At 36.5% G+C, this 19,613-nt stretch overlaps 2 protein-coding genes across 2 annotated transcripts in view; one reads left to right on the top strand and one right to left on the bottom strand.

Moving 5' to 3' along the window:
• The window catches only part of SACS (sacsin molecular chaperone), a 36,906-nt gene extending 23,398 nt beyond the window's left edge, over positions 1 to 13,508 (top strand). The window contains exon 9 of the mRNA XM_059825889.1: positions 315 to 13,508. Coding sequence (XP_059681872.1) covers positions 315 to 11,872 — 11,558 coding nt within the window. The 3' untranslated portion in view covers positions 11,873 to 13,508. The remainder of the gene's footprint in view (positions 1 to 314) is intronic.
• A 5,320-nt stretch (positions 13,509 to 18,828) lies between these two features.
• SGCG (sarcoglycan gamma) overlaps positions 18,829 to 19,613 on the bottom strand; it is a 105,930-nt gene continuing 105,145 nt past the window's right edge. Inside the window, exon 8 of the mRNA XM_059825241.1 lies at positions 18,829 to 19,556. Within this exon, the coding sequence (XP_059681224.1) occupies positions 19,383 to 19,556 (174 nt within the window). The 3' untranslated portion in view covers positions 18,829 to 19,382. The remainder of the gene's footprint in view (positions 19,557 to 19,613) is intronic.

Raw genomic sequence — 19,613 nt, 5'->3', positions numbered from 1 at the left:
TGCTATGTATGCCTGAGAACTCTTGTGTCAGACTAACAAATGTGATAACATATTGATCGTTTTCAATTGGTTTTACTTTTATACTAATATGGAATGTATTCGCTTTTAATTAACTCCTAAAAGCAAGGGGAGCTGATAGCTGCAGTTCTATTTAACAAACAGTTCCACAAAATGTGAAGGCAGGGCACAAGTTAGATTCTGTTTGTTTGTTTATTTATTTTTATTTTTTGTTTGCCCCCTAACAACCAAAAGCACTTTGCTATGTAATGCTGCTCTGTGATTTTCATGGCTTTGCCCTTTTACTATAATTTCAGGAAGGCCATGCACTCAGCTGCAGCTTCTGAACGCAGAAAGATTTGCCCGGCTCATTAAAGAAGTTATGAATAGCGTGTGGCCTGGCAGAGACATGGTGGTACAGTGGCATCCAGGTTTGGAAGACAAAAATCACCCATCAGTTTCCTGGCTTAAGATGGTTTGGAAAAACCTATATATACATTTTTCTGATGACTTGAGTGTGTTTGATGACATGCCGCTTATTCCCAAGACACTGCTGGAGGAAAACCAAACATCAGTGGAACTGGTCAGATTTAGGAATCCATCACCTATCATTCTGGAAGATGAATCTGAGACTCAGCTTCCAGAATACGTAGCTGATATTATTCAGAAAGTTGGTGGAGTTGTACTTAAGAAGCTGGATATTTCTATCCAACATCCACTTATAAAAAAATACGTGCATCCACCATTACCAAGTGCTGTTTTACAAATAATGGAAAAAATGTCCCTACAGAAACTATGCAGTCAGGTTGCATCATTCCCGTCAACACATAAAGATGCTCTTAGGGCATTCTTAGCTAGTTTAACTGATGCAAGTGAAAAAGAGAGAAGAATTATTCAGGAATTGCTAATATTTAAAAAGATCGAAAAGTCTGATGACAGTGTCCCTGTTTTTACTGGGCTAAAAGGTAGTAAGGTATTACACCACACTGCCAAAATTCCTCCTGGTCTAAGATTTTCTATTCCAATAATTGACAGCAGTGATGAAGCTACTATTCGCTTAGCTAACCTGCTGAAAATAGAACAGCTAAGGAGTACAGATTGCTTGAAGTTTGTTATACAAGACATTAGAAGTGATTTTTATTCATATGATGAAACAACACAGATAATGCAATGGATTCTTGAAAATCTGACTTTTCTGAAAAATGAGAATACAGATGTAATAGATTGGCTGACATCACTAAAGTTTATTAAGATTTCACAGGAAAAGATAATGTCAGCAAATGAACTCTTTGATCCTGAAGTAGAACTTCTGCAAAATTTGTTTTATGCTGAGGAGGAAATTTGCTTCCCCCCTGTTATTTTTACATCTTCAGATATTCTTCATTCTCTGAGACAAATAGGCTTAAAAAATGAGGCCAATCTTGAGGAAAGTGATATTGTGAGAGTGGCAAATAAAATTGAAATTTTGCATGCTAACTCTAACACCAATCATGATTTACTGTTACGAAAAGCTAGAACTCTCTTGACGATTTTGAACAAAAACCATGCACTGCTTCACTCATCTGAAACAAAAGCTATGCTGAAAAAAATAAAGTGGATTCCCGCATGCAAAGAAAGACCTCCAAATTATCCAGGATCCTTAGTTTGGAAAGGAGATCATTGTAATCTGTGTTCTCCACCAGAAATGTGTGATATATCTCATGCAATTTTAGTTGGTTCCTCAGTTCCTCTTGTGGAAAATATGCTGTTGGATATAGAAAAAGCACTTGGCTTGCCCACGAAGCCCAGCATAAAAGCAGTCTTAAAGCATTTCAAGGTGGTGGTTGATTGGCACAGTTCTAAAACCTTCAGTGATGAGGACTATTACCAATTTCAGCACATCTTGCTTGAGATTTATGGATTTATGCATGATCATTTAGAAGAAGGCAAAGAAGCTTTTAAAGCCCTGAAATTTCCCTGGGTTTGGACAGGTAAAACATTTTGTTCCCTCACACAAGCAGTAATAAAGTCAGTACCTGATCTTGATCTCCAGCCTTATCTACATTATGTACCAAAAACTATGGCAAAGTTTCACCAGTTGTTTAAATGTTGTGGCTCAATTGAGCAGTTAACACCAGACCATGTTTCTATGGTAATTCAGAAAATCTATCTAAAAAGTGAGCAGTCTCTCTCAGAACAAGAAAGTAAACAAAATCTTCACATTATGTTGAGCATCATAAGATGGCTGTACAGCAATCAGATTCCTGCAAGTCTGCATACACCCATGCCACTATACAGTGGCAAACTTCCTTATAAACTTGCAATGAGACCAATTCATGAGTGCTGTTATTGTGATATCAAAGTTGATGACTTAAACGATTTGCTTGAAGATTCTGTTGAGCCAATAATTTTGGTGCATGAAGACATACCAATGAAAACTGCTGAGTGGTTGAATGTCCCATGCCTTAGCACAAGATTGATTAATCCAGAAAATATGGGATTTGAGCAATCTGGGCAAAGAGAGCCTCTGACTGTAAGAATTAAAAACATTTTGGAAGAATACCCTTCTATTTCAGATATCTTTAAAGAGCTTCTTCAAAATGCTGATGATGCTAATGCAACGGAATGCAATTTCCTGATTGACATGAGAAGAAATATGGATATAAGAGAGAATCTTCTGGATCCAGGAATGGCAGCATGTCATGGTCCAGCTTTGTGGTCATTCAATAATTCTGAATTTTCCGACTCTGATTTCCTAAATATAACTCGATTAGGAGAGTCTTTAAAAAGGAGTGAAGTTGACAAAGTAGGAAAATTTGGACTGGGATTCAATTCTGTTTATCATATCACTGATGTTCCTATTATTTTGAGCCGGGAGTTCATGATTATGTTTGATCCAAATGTTAACCATATCAGTAAGCATATTAGAGATAAGTCTAACCCTGGGATCAAAATCAACTGGAGTAAACAACAGAAGAGGCTGCGAAAATTTCCCAATCAGTTTAAGCCATTTATAGGAGTTTTTGGTTGCCAGCTACCACTGACTGTAGAATCTCCTTACAGCTACAAAGGAACGCTTTTCAGGCTGTCCTTTAGAACTCAGCAGGAAGCTAAAGTGAGTGAAGTCAGCAGTGCATGTTACAATACAGCAGACATTTACTCTCTTGTGGATGAGTTTAGCATTTGTGGTCATAGACTGATAATATTTGCTCAGAGTGTAAATTCAATGGTTTTGAAATACTTGAAAATTGAGGCAGATGATCCTGGGATGGCACAAGATGTTGTCACTATCAAAAAAAATCTGTGTTCTTCCAAAGCCTTGACTGCACCAAATGTAAGCGTGTTAAAGGAAGCGGCTAAACTCATGAAGGTCTGCAGCAGCAGTAATAAAAAGCTTCCCACTGAAACACCAAAGTCCTCATGTATCTTGCAGATAGTAGTAGAAGAATTTCACCATGTGTTTAGGCGGATCGCTGATTTACAGTCTCCACTTTTCAGAGGTACGGAAGATGATCCAGCTTCTTTCTTTGAAATGGCTAAATCAGGACAGATAAAAAGATCAGCTGATGAATTGCCACAGAAAACAGTAGACTCAACAACATGGCTTATATGTTCTTGCATGGACACTGGAGATGCTTTAAAATTTTCATTACATGAAAGTGGACGAAGACTAGGTCTTGTTCCCTGTGGTGGAGTAGGAGTGTTGCTGTCTGAAACCCAGGATCAAAAATGGATTGTGAAACCTAATTGTAACAACATAGGTGAAGTATTCTGCTATTTACCTCTACGAATAAAAACAGGCTTACCTCTTCATATAAATGGCTGCTTTGCAGTTACTTCAAATCGGAAAGAGATCTGGAAAACAGACACGAAAGGAAGATGGAATACAGTATTCATGAGGCACGTTATTGTAAAAGCCTACATAGAAGCACTTTGTATTCTACGTGACATGGCAATCAATGGTGAGCTAGTTGACTACAGTTACTGTGCAGTGTGGCCAGATCCTGATTCAGTTCACGATGATTTTTCTGTTATTTGTCAAGGGTTTTATGAAGACATAGCTCATATGAAAAGCAAAGAAGGGATCAAAGTGTTTTCTGATGGTTTCTCTTGGGTTTCCATGAAGAATGTAAGGTTTTTAGATGACTCTATACTGAAACGACCAGATGTTGGACCGTCAGCCTTTAAGATCTTTCTGAAGTACCTTAAAAAAACTGGTTCAAAAAATCTGTGTGCTGTAGATCTCCCCTCCTGGGTAAAGACAGGATTTGAAGAAGCAGGATGCAAATACATATTATTGGAGAACACTTTCTCTGAGAAACAGTTCTTTTCTGAGGTGTTTTTCCCTAACGTTCAGGAGATTGATGCAGAGCTGCGTGATCCTTTGATGCGTTATGTTCTCAGTGAAAAAGTTGAGGAGTTCTCAGCAATTCTTCGTGTTACTCCATGTATTCCCTGTTCATTTGATGGACATCCATTAGTTACGCCATCAAGACTGATCCATCCTGAAGGAAGAGTTGCGAAGTTATATGACGCTGAAGATGGAAGATTTCCTTACGGCACCACTCAGGATTATCTTAACCCAGTTATTTTGGTTAAACTTGTTCAGTTGGGAATGGCTAAAGACGATGTTTTATGGGAAGATCTGATAGAACGTGCAGAGTCAGTAGCTGAAATTAACAAGATTGATCATGCTGCAGCTTGTCTCAGAAGCAGTATTATATTGAGTCTTATTGATGAAAAACTAAAATCTAGGGACCCTAGAGCTAAAGAATTTGCTTCAAAATGTCAAACCATCTCTTTCCTTCCTTTTCTTGGCAAACCAGCAGGCTTCTCACTGCACTGGAAAGGCAGTGATTTTCTGCCTGAAGCAATGTTTTCAGCAACTGATCTTTTCACTGCTGATCATCAAGATATAGTTTGCCTAATACAACCAATTCTTAATGAAAATTCCCACTCCTTTAAAGGTTGCGGTACTTTGTCATTAGCTGTCAAAGAATTTTTGGGTTTACTGAAGAAACCAGCTGTTAATTTGGTCATAAATCAGTTAGAAGAAGTTGCGAAGTCATTTGATGGAATCACGTTATATCAAGAAAATATCACTAATGCTTGTTACAAATACCTACATGAAGAGATGTTACAGAATGAATCAACAAAAGCTATGATAACTGAACAACTGACAAACTGTAGTTTTATTCTGGTTGAGAATGTGTATGTTGATGCAACAAAAGTGTCTTTTCATTTGAATTTTGAAGCAGCACCCTATCTCTATCAGTTGCCTAATAAATATAAAAATAGTTTCCGTGAGCTATTTGAAAGTGTGGGTGTAAGACAGGCTTTTACAGTTGAAGATTTTGCTGTAGTTCTGGAATTAATAAATCAGGAAAGAGGGACCAAACAGCTAACAGAAGACAACTTCCAGCTTTGCAGGAGGATAATTAGCGAAGGAATATGGGGCCTCATTAGAGAGAAGAAGCAGGAATTTTGTGAGAAAAAGTATGGCGAGATTTTGTTACCTGATACTCGTCTTGCACTTCTGCCTGCAAAATCTTTGTGTTACAATGACTGTCCATGGATTAAAGTTAAAGACACAACTGTTAAATATTGTCATGGTGATATTCCAAGAGAAGTCGCAGTAAAGCTTGGAGCAATACCAAAACGCCATAAAGCTTTAGAAAGATATGCATCCAATATCTGTTTTACTACCCTTGGAACAGAATTTGGCCAGAAAGAAAAATTGACAAGTAGAATTAAAAGCATTCTTAATGCCTACCCTTCAGAAAAAGAAATGCTGAAAGAGCTCCTTCAGAATGCAGATGATGCAAAAGCTACAGAGATCTGTTTTGTGTTTGATCCTAGACAGCATCCAGCCGATAGAATATTTGATGAGAAATGGGCACCACTTCAAGGACCAGCACTGTGTGTTTACAACAATCAGCCTTTTACAGAAGATGATATTCGAGGAATACAGAACCTTGGAAAAGGTACAAAAGTAGGAAATCCCTGTAAAACTGGACAATATGGTATAGGTTTTAATTCTGTTTATCACATTACTGATTGCCCTTCTTTCATATCTGGCAATGATATACTTTGCATTTTTGATCCTCATGCTAGATATGCACCAGGTTCAACATCAACAAGTCCTGGCCGCATGTTTAGAGATTTAGATGCAGATTTCAGAACACAGTTCTCAGATGTACTGGACCTCTACTTAGGAAATCACTTTAAACTGGATAATTGCACAATGTTTAGATTTCCTCTTAGAAATGGAGAAATGGCGAAAGTGTCAGAAATTTCCTCAGTTCCGTGCTCAGATAGAATGGTCCAAAATCTTTTAGATAAGTTGCGTACAGATGGAGCAGAACTCTTAATGTTTTTGAACCATATGGAAAAAATTTCTATTTGTGAGATAGAAAAAACAACAGGAGCACTGAATGTGTTGTATTCTGTACAAGGCAAAATCACTGATGGAGACAGACTGAAACGAAAGCAATTCCATGCATCTGTAATTGACAGTGTAAGTAAAAAAAAGCAGCTAAGTGAAATACCTGTGCAACAGATTACTTACACAATGGATACTGAAGACTCGGAAGGAAATCTTACAACTTGGTTAATTTGTAACAGGTCAGGCTTTTCTGCCATGGACAAGGTATCCAAAAGTGTGGTTTCAGCCCACAAGAATGAGGACATTACTCTTTTTCCACGTGGTGGGGTAGCAGCTTGCATTACTCATAATTACAAAAAACCCCACAGAGCGTTCTGTTTCTTACCATTATCTTTAGAAACTGGGTTACCTTTTCATGTGAATGGACACTTTGCTCTGGATTCTGCAAGAAGAAATCTATGGCGTGATGATAATGGTGTTGGAGTAAGAAGTGACTGGAATAGTAGCCTAATGACAGCGCTGATAGCACCAGCCTATGTTGAACTGCTGATTCAGCTGAAGAAACGGTATTTTCCAGGCACTGATCCTACAGTATCAGTGCTGCAAAACACACCCATTCATGTTGTGAAAGACACTTTAAAAAAATTTTTATCCTTTTTTCCAGTTAATAGACTTGATATTCAGCCAGATTGGTATTGTTTAGTGAAAGCAGTTTACAGTTGCATTTATGAAGATTTGAAGCGTCTTTTACCTGTTATGCGAGCTCCAAATATTGATGGTTCTGATTTGCATTCTGCTGTTATCATCACATGGGTTAACATGTCTACTGTGAACAAAGGCAGGCCATTCTTTGACAATTTACTACAAGATGAATTGCAACATCTCAAGAATACAGAATACAACATCACAACACGGAAGACAGTGGCTGAAAATGTTTACAGACTCAAGCATTTACTCTTAGAAATTGGATTTAATTTGGTATATAACTGTGATGAAACTGCAAATCTTTACCACTGTTTGGTAGATGCAGATATTCCTGTCACCTACGTGACACCTGCTGATGTCCGATTATTTTTGATGACTTTTTGTTTTCCAGACTCTAATTGCCACATTGGAAAGTTACCCTGTCGCCTTCAGCAGACAAATTTGAAACTCTTTCATAGTCTCAAACTTCTGGTTGACTATTGTTTTAAAGATGCAGAAGAAAATGAAATCCAAATTGAGGGCTTGCCACTCCTTATTACTCTTGACAATGTTTTGCAAATTTTTGATTCAAAGCGACCAAAGTTCTTAACAACATACCATGAACTGATTCCATCTCGCAAGGATCTTTTCATGAACACGTTGTATTTGAGATACAACAATATTTTACTTAGCAGTGAAGTAGCGAAAGTCTTTGATATCAAAAGTTTTGCTGAATTGTTATCATCTGTGTTGCCTAGAGAATATAAAACTAGAAATTGTATGAAATGGAAGGAAAACTTTGCAAGTGAATCTTGGCTTAAAAATGCTTGGCATTTTATTAGTGAGTCTATAAATATTAAGGAAGAGCAAGAAGATATGCAAGCAAAATTTGATGATGTTCTTGAAACTTTGAAGGACTGGACTTTGCTACCAGGTGTAAGGTTTACTGTCTCAGCTAATCATCTTGTTGTGCCAGAGTGTGATGTTTTGCTGCCCCTCAGCATTATGCATATAGCTGTTTTTCCAAATGCTCAGAGTGATAAAGTCTTTCATGCTTTAATGAAAACAGGCTGTATTCAGCTGGCATTGAACAAAATTTGCTCCAAAGACAGTGCTTTAGTGCCTTTGTTGTCAGGATGTACAGCAAATATAGATAATCCTTCAAGCATTCTGAAAGCCATACAGTATATGGTACAGACATCAACTTTTAGGACGGAAAAGTTAGCAGAAAGTGACTTTGAGGCTCTCTTAATGTACTTCAATTGCAATTTATGTCACTTGACGTCTCAGGATGACATTAAAATTTTAAAATCTCTTCCATGTTATAAATCGATTAGCGGCCGATACATCAGCATTTCAAAATATGGGACGTGTTATGTCCTCACGAAAAGCATCCCATCAGTAGAAGTAGACAGATGGACACAGTCGACTTCATCAGCTTTTCTTGAAGAGAAGGTTCATTTGAAAGATTTGTATACTGTGCTTGGCTGTGTCTCTGTGGATGATCTTGAAGTGTACTTGAAACATCTTTTGCCAAAAATTGAAACTCTGTCTTACGATGCAAAATTAGAACACTTGATCTACTTAAAGAATAGGCTAACTAGCATTGAAGAAACTTCAGAAATGAAAGAACAGCTGTTTGAAAAGCTTGAAAGCATTTTGATCATTCATGATGCAAGCAATAGATTAAAACCTGCAAAATATTTCTATGACAGGACTGTCAAAGTCTTTGAAGTTATGCTTCCTGAAAAATTCTTTATACCTCAAGATTTCTTTAAGAAACTAGAGCAACTTACAAAACCAAAAAATCAAGCTGCATTCCTTCCATCATGGGTAACTTTTCTACGATATATTGGATTGAAATTCATCATTTCACAGCAACAGTTACTACAGTTTGCTAAGGAGATCAGCATGCGAGCGAATACAGAAAACTGGTCTAAAGAAACACTACAGAATACTGTCGATGTCCTCCTTCATCACATATTTCAAGAAAGAACTGACCTTTTGTCAGGAAATTTTCTGAAAGAATTGTCATTAATTCCTTTTCTGTGCCCTGAACGAGCTCCAGCAGAATTTGTTAGATTTCATCCTCAGTATCAAGAAGTTAATGGGACGCTTCCTCTTATACGATTCAATGGGGCACAGGTGAATCCTAAATTCAAACAGACAGATGTGTTGCAGTTGCTGTGGACTTCATGTCCCATTCTTCCTGAGAAGGCAACACCTTTAAGCATCAAAGAGCAAGAGGGAAGTAGTCTTGGTGCACAAGAACAACTTGAGCAAGTTTTAATGATGCTGAATGTTAATTTGGACCCTCCCCTGGACAAAGTCATCAATAACTGCAGGAACATATGCAATATAACAACTTTGGATGAGGACATGGTGAAAACTAGGGCCAAGGTCCTAAGAAGCGTTTATGAATTTCTTAGTACAGAAAAAAGGGAATTCCGCTTTCAGCTTCGAGGAGTTTCTTTTGTAATGGTGGAAGAAGGTTGGAAGCTCCTTAAGCCTGAAGAGGTAGTAATAAATCTTGAGTATGAATCTGATTTTAAACCTTATCTTTACAAACTTCCTTTAGAACTTGGTACTTTCCATCAGTTATTTAAACATTTGGGTACTGAAGATATTATTTCAACAAAGCAGTATGTTGAAGTTCTAGGTCGCATATTCAAGAACTCGGAAGGAAAGCAATTGGATCCTAATGAAATGCGCACAGTTAAAAGAGTAGTTTCTGGCCTGTTCAAAAGTCTTCAGAATGATTCTGTCAAGGTTAGGAATGAACTTGAGAATATGAGGGATTTTGCCCTTTACCTTCCCAGTCAAGATGGTAGGCTGGTAAAGTCTAGTATCTTAGTTTTTGATGATGCACCCCACTACAAAAGCAGAATCCAAGGTAACATTGGTGTGCAAATGCTTGTTGATCTTAGCCAGTGTTACTTAGGCAAAGACCATGGTTTTCATACTAAATTGATAATGTTATTCCCTCAGAAATTGAGGCCTCGCTTACTTAGCAGTATTCTTGAAGAACAGTTGGATGAAGAGTCTCCCAAAATTTGTCAGTTTGGAGCATTATGTTCTTTGCAGGGAAGATTACAGTTACTGTTGTCTTCAGAACAATTCATCACAGGACTCATTAGGATTATGAAGCACGAAAATGACAATGCTTTTTTAGCTAATGAAGAAAAAGCAGTAAGACTTTGTAAAGCTTTGCGAGAAGGTTTGAAAGTTTCCTGTTTTGAGAAGTTGCAAACAACATTGAGAGTTAAAGGTTTTGCTCCTATTCCCCACAGCAAAAGTGAAACATTTGCTTTCCTGAAGAGATATGGAAATGCAGTAATACTGCTTTACATACAGCATTCTGACAGCAAAGACATAAATTTTCTGTTAGCATTAGCAATGACCTTAAAATCTGCAACTGACAACCTGATTTCTGATACCTCGTATTTAATTGCCATGCTGGGTTGTAATGATATTTACCGGATCAGTGAGAAGCTTGACAGTTTAGGAGTGAAGTATGACTCTTCTGAGCCATCAAAACTTGAACTGCCAACACCTGGCACTCCTATACCAGCTGAAATTCACTATACACTTCTTATGGATCCAATGAATGTATTTTATCCTGGTGAATATGTTGGTTACCTTGTTGACGCTGAAGGTGGTGATATATATGGATCATATCAACCAACTTATACCTATGCAATCATTGTACAAGAAGTAGAAAGAGAAGATGATGAAAGTCCCAGTTTTCTAGGGAAGATTTACCAGATTGATATTGGATATAGTGAATATAAAATAGTGAGCTCTCTTGACTTGTACAAATTTTCAAGACCGGAGGAAAGTTCTCAAAGCAGGGATAGCACACCTTCTACCCCAACCAGTCCTACAGAATTTCCAGCACATGGACCGAGGACAATTCCACCTCTCTTCACTGGTAGAGAGAGCCACAAAACAATGCCCACAAAACATCACTCCCCAAAAAAGATAAAGTCAAACTTGTTGCCAGAAATATTAAGGGAAGTGACATCTGTGATTGAACAGGCTTGGAAGCTTCCAGAATCTGAAAGAAAAAAGATTATTAGGAGGCTTTATCTTAAATGGCATCCAGATAAAAATGCAGAGAATCTTGATATAGCTAATGAAGTTTTCAAACATTTACAGAATGAGATTAACAGGCTAGAAAAACAGGCCTTTATGGATCAAAATATGGACAGAGCCTCAAGAAGACCATTTTCATCCTCTGCTTCTAGGTTTCAGTCAGATAAATTTTCATTTCAGAGATTTTATACTTCATGGAATCAAGAAGCAACAAGCCACAAATCTGAAAGGCAGCAGTATAAAGAAAAGTGTCCATCTTCCACGGGGCCATCTTACTCACAACGCTTTTTCGTCCCACCTACATTCAGGTCTGTTGGCAATCCTGTAGAGGCACGTCGATGGCTTAGGCAGGCCCGAGCTAACTTTTCAGCTGCAAGAAATGACCTTCATAAAAATGCCAATGAATGGGTATGCTTTAAATGCTACCTTTCTACTAAACTAGCTTTGATTGCAGCTGACTATGCTGTGAAGGGCAAATCAGACAAAGACGTAAAACCAGCAGCCCTTGCACAAAAAATAGAGGAATATAGTCAGCAACTTGAAGGGCTTACAAATGATGTTCAGACATTGGAAGCTTATGGAGTAGATAGCTTAAAAACTAGGTATCCTGACTTACTTCCTTTTCCACAGATTCCCAATGATAGGTTTACTTCAGAAGTTGCTATGAGAGTGATGGAATGTACTGCTTGTATCATAATAAAACTTGAAAACTTTATACAACAAAAAGTATAAGAGATTAGGGAACTGTTTTGTCAAGAGCTTAGGTATTTCCTGTGATGGGATACAAATGTGATTGTGCAGATTACCGAACATCCAAGAGGTTACACATTACCAAGCAGTTCAGAAGCGTAGTGCGCGAAAGTGGATGGTACTGAAGTACTTAGAATTGAAATTTATTTAAACAGGACTTTTTTTTTAACTGAGCCTGCTGTATAAGCAAACTGTAAAACATGAATATTTTTTAAAATTTGCAAGGAAACTGAGCTGCAAAAATTAGCTGTATGTACAATATTGTGATTAGTTGGCATATTATTGAACTGCACTTTATGTAACCAAAGCTTAGCTTTCTGTTATATGAAGCCTGTAATTATAACTCCATATTAGATTTTATTTCATTTAATATAATGTTTCCAAAACAGTAATGTCAGTTTTCAATGTACTGATCTTAAGACTGGACATACTATGAAATGGGAGGTGGGATGGAAATGAATTTTGGAGGTATCGCTCCAAAGCATTTCTGTATTCTTTTGTGTTCTGTGGACATTCGTGTCACTCATAGTAATACTCTTATCAGCTGGATCTGATTATAAATTTGCTGCAGCATCACATTGTGAACATTTAAAGGATAGTTTAGTACCTGTGAACTGGTACAGTTATTTTAATGCTGAATAATGATACTTGAGTTAACATGCAACTTCATGTCATGCATTGATTGCATTTACCTTACTATAAAATAACTAAGTATTTAATTTACTTTTTTTTCTAGAGCCTGTCATCTTTTGTTTAATGAAAAATGCATGTGGATGATATAAAATTGGTGAACATTATTATACAGTGTTTTATAATTATTTTTTTTGAACACCAAAACTCAGTTTTCAGATGTCTAAATGCTTGAGTTTCTTTTTTTTTTCTGCGTGTGTGCCTTTGTGTGTGTACACATATATATATATATATTTTTCCACAAACAAACATTGATAATAGTACAATTCAGTAACCCATTTTTGGTGTACACTGAGCACTGGTTTTTGTTACATGTTTAAAGGTGCTGCAATGTAATGCTTTTCTTATTTTGTTGTTCACTACATCCCTAGAGAAGTCTGATTTTTAGTTCACACTCTTTCTTTTATAGTTTGTATTACTTTTGGTAATGTCATGCAATATGTTCAATGTTAGCTATTTGTAAAAAAAAAATAAAAAAAATAAAAAATATGGAATGCTAAATGGAAGGATTTTTCTTTGCTGGATCAGCCACATTTAACATAAACGTTAAAATATTTTCCAGTGACATGCTATTACAATTGTTTACTTGACAGCACAGTGAAACTGTAATTTAACTTACAGAATAGAAATGAAAATAAACATCAGTGAGCTGGTAGGGCTGACACAGCTGCAATAGTGTTGTAATCCAAAAATAAATCATCATGAAGGCTTCTTCAGTTTTGTGCAAATTATAGAGGGCTTGTTCTCTTCTGAAAAATCTTGCAAATTGTAGCGGGAAGAAATGTGATGTTTGGAAAATGATACTGCTTCTGATTGTGAAGCCCTATTATTATTTCTGCTATTAAATATTAAGTGCCATAATTTTAATAAAGAAAAATGCAAACATATGTTTCAGTCTGATGTGTTTTGGTTTTATAAAGTAGACTAAATGTACCTATTATTTCAAGCTTTCTTTTATATAGTTAAATGCATAGTCTCTTTTCGATTCATTCAATATAATTGTACAAATATTAAAATACTATTAAAATGGAAAAATGCTTTTTTCTTGCAATGACAAATGTTTGCAGTTTTCTCAAAAAATTGTACATTTTGCTAATTTTTTGCAATAAATAGCATGTAAGTAAAACACAAACCCTGGTGTGCCATGAAATAAATCAGTTTAGTTAATTCCCTGTTTTTTAAACAGATTCTGTTGTGGCTCTTACTTACTTTGTGCATTAAGTCAGATGAATAGTATTCAGGGTAAGCAAAATACTAACAAAAGGAAACAGTTCTCATATTTTTCAGTTTAAATGCAGCTAAAACACAAGGTAGCACGGTAGCATGAAAACGAGTAACAGAGAAGCAACATGAACACTTTCCCATTTTTAGATGAGACCTTGAAGGAATTTTTTTAAGCACATAACTGTGTTTTGTAAGCAACTTGCATTGCCTTCCCAGTATTATTATGAACAATTAAAATGCCTGTGCAGAACTCTGAAACTATTTTGTTATGTTTTTATTTTGGTTATTTTGTATATATAGTTGAGTGCTGACACTGTGACAAAGAAAATGGTCCCAGTTCTTAGGAAGCTAATGGTCTGAAATAATTTTAAATATTGAACCAAAGTGAGCAAGAAAACCTGAATGACACAGAAAAATTCATTTATTCTATTATTCCTTGGTTGATACCATCAATCAATTGCAACAAAATGTACATGTGGATGCAGAGAGATAGGTAAGAGTTGGTGTCTCAATTGGAAGTTTCTTTCTTTTTTTTATTTGCTTAACTCACTGTAACAGGTAGCTTAAATAAAGAGGCCTTATGAGGTCAGGAAACCATATTGTGATAGAAACTGATTTCATAAGTGCCATTTAATCCCTGTTTAAAAATAAAAATTAAAATGCTTAATTCATGCTTCCTTTTGGCTCAGCTGGGAGCCTTGGGAAATGCAGAATAACATATTTGTTCTTAATTTTGGCATGGAAGCTCAGAACAGTTAGTATGTGATGATTCCTTAGTGAGTGTTGGTAGAAGTAAATGTTAGCATGTAAGTGCCACAAAAATACATTTTGCGAGTAATTCTGCATATTACACATGTTCATATGAGAGAAGAGGTCTTTTCAGCCAGGTATATGTCCTAGTTATCTTCCACGGGTAGCAGTAATGTGTCTAAGAAAAGGATCTTCAGTAGTCTTGTCTCCCAGGACTATAATGGTGAGGTCTAGCAAAGATCAGTAGTACAGGAAACTGATTTAACTGTACATTTACTAGCCTAAATCTAAGGATCTGCAGTTGTAACAAGCCTTGGCAGGTTTGTTACTATTTATCTTCTTGTGGGAGCTTTAAAAGTTTTTCTCTCAAACAATGGCATTAGCACCTATTCTAAAAAGCACAGGTCACTTGCTGCAGCAATTAGTGATCAGTAAAACTTTTTTTTTTTAAGTAAATAGATTTTTGTGTATCCAACTGCCAAAAGAAAAATAAAAGATCTGTTGTCTAAAGAAATGCAGTTTTGCAATATTTGTACTCAAATCATCATCAAAATAAAGTTACTATTGTGATTTGAAAACTAGGAATTAAGAACTATTAGTACAAGGATTGCATTCACTTGGTACTTCAATTGCTTTAGGCGACGCTTTAATAAAATCTATTGTAATTGCTCCAATTAAAGTAAAGGAGGGTAGTACCAACTTTGAGATTTCCTGTTGCTGGATCTGAACACTTTTAAGGATGGCTGGATTGGCATTGTGGAACACAGGCAGAAGAAGTAATAGTTCAAGAATATTTAAACTTGACAGCCAAAGTAGACGCTTTAATTTGAAGAAGACACACATTTTTGTCACATGGAGGTGTTTGTCAATAAGTTTTTCATCAAAATTGTTTATCTTTTCTTGCTTTGCTTTCTGGATGATTAATTCAGTAGCAGTGGCATAATTTTTTCCTTACTGTCATTTACTACAGATGAAGACAAAGGAATTCTAGACGTCCAATGAAACCTAATTGTAAAGCATTTTTTAAATTCTGGAAAGTAAATTTTTAGTTGGGGCCAAGATTTTTGTTCATATTTTTACATAATGTACATTTCACATTCTTAGAGTCTTGGGAAGATAATCTTTTAAAAACAAAAACATTCATTTAAGCTGTGTTTCATTTGAACACAAAAGGAGAAGCAGACTTTTAAAAATGTATAAAGTTTATTTAAGAACTCAGTTTTCAGTTAATTCTTCCGATTTCCTTTTGCATAAAGCTATGTAAAGATAGACAAATGTCAGTACTAAAGGACTGTGAAATGGAAACAAAGAGGGTTGTGTATGGGCAATCACCAATAAAATTCTACTACCATTTTGATATTTTTACTTTTCCACTGTGTAACAATCCCAACCAGTTACAAGAAACTGCTGTAAATAATTCTTTTTGAGGGGAAAAAATGCAAACAATACAGTTCACTATGCTGGGTAGTGTTGTTTTGGTTTTTTCTCCACTTGGATAACATTTTTGAAAATAAACTGGAGAAGTGCATACTCTCACTTTCCTGTGCCATAATTTTCTGTTAATCTGTAACTATTTACTGAAGTTTGATTCAATTAGAAACAATGATCTTGAAGTATTAAGAGAGATGGAAAGACATCCACATGGAGGTATCATAAATTATAATTTAGTGATGTATGAACCATACTGAGATTAACAATTCATGTTATTGCATCAGTTGATTACACTGTGGTAATTTTTAGCATAAACTTTGTTTCTCCACTAACCACAACTAAAAGAAAAAATCCCCCAAAAGTTCTTCAGCGACAAGAAGTTGCCATCCATGCTTTAAAAAAACCTGCAGAACTTACATAATGCAACTATATGTTCAATGTTAATTTTGTAGCATAATGAAAAAAAGCATGAAGTTTAAACAATGAAGAGGGGCAAGTTGGTTATTTGGATGATAGCAGAGCTGGGAATACAGCAGACGTGTTTAGTTTTCTGTACTACTCAGAATTCACCTGTGAACTGGGGCAAGTCCAAAAGGATTGTCTCCACAAGAAAGGCAGTAGTTATTGCAATGTATAACTGAGGTGCCATAATGCTTAGCAGCATTACTGGCCAGGGAACTGCACCCTGATTTTGCTAGCTGTATACCACAGCTTTGTAAAAATGTTAACTAAAACAGAGCAACTTCAATGCAAGAAGTTGCAACAGAAGTGGCTTCCAAATACCCGGTAGTTTAGGGGTTAGGTTACTCTTGTGATACATGGAAAGCCTGGATTCAACCCCTTGCTCTGTATTAACTGGCAAATATTAACTGGCACATTTGAAAATGTGCCTCCAAAAGAAAATCTTAAAATGCGTAACTTAAAATGCTACGTTTCCATTGCCAGCAGAAGAGGCAGACTGTAACTAATGTACTTATTTACAGTATCTGGCTGTAATCTAATCTAGGGATTAGATTAGGTGAATGAGTAGTTTGGTACCACATGGAGGTGGGCTTATGTTCCCTGATGTCAGAAACATAGGTATGGTAACAATTCAAATGCCTTTGAAGCTAGATAGTGGCTGAATTCTCTAAGGACTGCATGTCCCAGTTTTGCTGTTGTACTACATCTATAAAAGACTGTAGACATTATAGCCCTCCAGGTTACTTGTAGCAGCAGTTTTTAGGTAACTATCTGGCACATGCAATCGAATTTGCTGTCCTTTATTTTAACACTCATACTTTCTATCCAATGAATAAGCTAAGTCTGCTCATAATTTGGTTTCCAAACCTTGCACATGGAGCTGGAGTCACCTAAACTGACTTTAAAGGAATGCTGAAGACAGCTTTTTGTTAAAGCTTGCCTCAGCTGAGGGCTTAGTTGTAGAGATATAGTTGAGAGATACAGAGAGATATAGTTGAGCGATATAGTTGTAGAATAGAGATATTTATTCTTCTCTTTAGGGCCAACAGGCCTGGACTCACTCCTGAAGGTAGATGTCTAAGCCCAGGAAAAGGGAATTTCAGAAATGGAAGCTGTGTGGCTTCCTACTTCTCCCTTAGGCAATATGTTAGCAATCTGAGCACTCTCCAAATAATATGGGAGACCTTGATTCACTTGCCTCCTTTGCCTGAAGCTCAGCTTAAGCACGTCTCCTACTTTTCCTATTGAAGCTTTTCTGGTTTGCATTAATTGCTGAGGGCTCCACCCTGCTAATGAAGGGCAATTTCAGTATTGTACATTAGACTCCTTGGATAAATTACAAAGGCAGCCCTTGAGGCAGGGACTACCCAGGGCTTTACCACAATAATAGTGGACTCTGTTAACTGGGTGCTCTTTCTCAACTCAGTCTTTTGTGGGTATCTGGGATCATAACTGTGTGGGGTTTCTTCACTTGTGTACCAGAGCTGAAGTAGCAAGTTTAAAAAAAGGCACAGTCTTAGTCATTCCTTTGTTCTGATTCTGCTGCTTTAAGGATGATGATTCTTTAAAGGATGGACATTCTGTGGTTTAATAACAATTATGGGTTAAAATCTTTCTGTAAATAGACACCAAGGCACTATGTGATAGCAGCTCCTACCTGGGTAATAATATCAAGTATATACGAAAGAGCATCAAAGGAGTTAAAAACCCATGAGGTGTAAACAACAGACTATTAAATACAAATCCTGCTACCCAGAGGTGTGCAAACAATTTATTTGTGTTCAGTGCAACACTGTACAGTGGAACAGGTCTGCAGTTGTGTTTCTCTACAACATCAATAAATGGTTTGTCAACTCTGGTGAGCATTTACTTTGTATACAAAGTCCTAATGTAAAAAAAAAAAAAAAAAGAGTAGTTTTACTCTCTGTGTTTGTGATGGAGTCCCACTCTGACAGGATCAGAAATATCAGTCAACAGCTGCAGACAGAAATTAAATAGTCCTCTTAATTGAATCCTGTGGGCTGCAAAAAAAGGATTTTTTTTTTCCCCACTGCCCAAACAATTCCTTGTGTCAGACAATCTGGAGCCACATTAAGGATTTTTTCCTTTTTACTAGTCCAGCTGGCAGAGCAAATTGCCTTGTTGAATTAGCAAGTCCTAAAATATAAAAGGGTTTAAATGAATACAATGGTACAGGCAGTACAACAAACTATTGCTATTATAAAATATACTAACAAACTTCTCTGTTGTATAGTGAACAGATTTGAGACATAGGGAGGAGGTGTAAATGACTCCTGGAGCTTTTTCTATTAGTTATTTTTATATGAAACTCAGTAATAAGCAAATCAGCATATATGTTGCCAAATTAAAGAAGAAAGCTATTAGCAAATTAACACCTTTTACATAGAACTTACTTATACAAATACCACATTTTTCATATCTTGTGTTATTGCAAGAACAAAATTGCATAGAGCATTTGCTGGCACTTTCTGAATTCCCCAAATAATGCTTTGTCTTAGCAAATAGTTCAAGTAGTTCCCTCAATTTAATTTCACCCACTAATGCAGTGTTTACACGTAGTGAGAGAAAAAAACCACGGAGCTCAAAAATATTAACAATGACATAATCATCTGACTGAATAATAGTTCAGCAAGGAAACACATTCCTTTTATTTTTTTTATGCTCTCTGTAAGGCAGTTTTCAAAGTGTTACTGACAGAACATATAATTTGATTCAAGTCATTCTTCTGAAGTTGAAATGTCATTTGTGCTCTTCTTCCCCTTTCACCCTGTAGTCCAGAATTGTAGATACAGATTTGTTTCCTAAACTGAAGTAGTTTGTTTTTAAAATTCTGAAAATTCTGCTTTCAGTAATGCTCTTTAGCAACAATATAAAATTGAGATTAGCAAGGGGGGGTGTGGCCTTTTCTGGTGCCTCACTGGCAGACACGACTGTATTCTTGGCAAGTGGAGCCCATGCCGGCCACTGACAAGTAGAGCTTTCCATCCGGACACACGCAGATTTCGTAAAGCCCCTGAGAAATACCGGATCCACCCCTTGTACCCTCAGGCAATTTGGGGAGTCGTACAGTTTCAGCATCAAGCAAAAGCTGCATGGAAGAAAGGACAAATGGGCTTGTTAGAGATAATACTGCAATAGCGTGGCA

Source organism: Gavia stellata, chromosome 1 (genome assembly GCF_030936135.1).
Source record: "Gavia stellata isolate bGavSte3 chromosome 1, bGavSte3.hap2, whole genome shotgun sequence".
Lineage (NCBI taxonomy): Eukaryota > Metazoa > Chordata > Aves > Gaviiformes > Gaviidae > Gavia > Gavia stellata.
The sequence above is the reverse complement of the archived record's forward strand: the minus strand, read 5'-3'. Positions and strand labels throughout refer to the sequence as shown.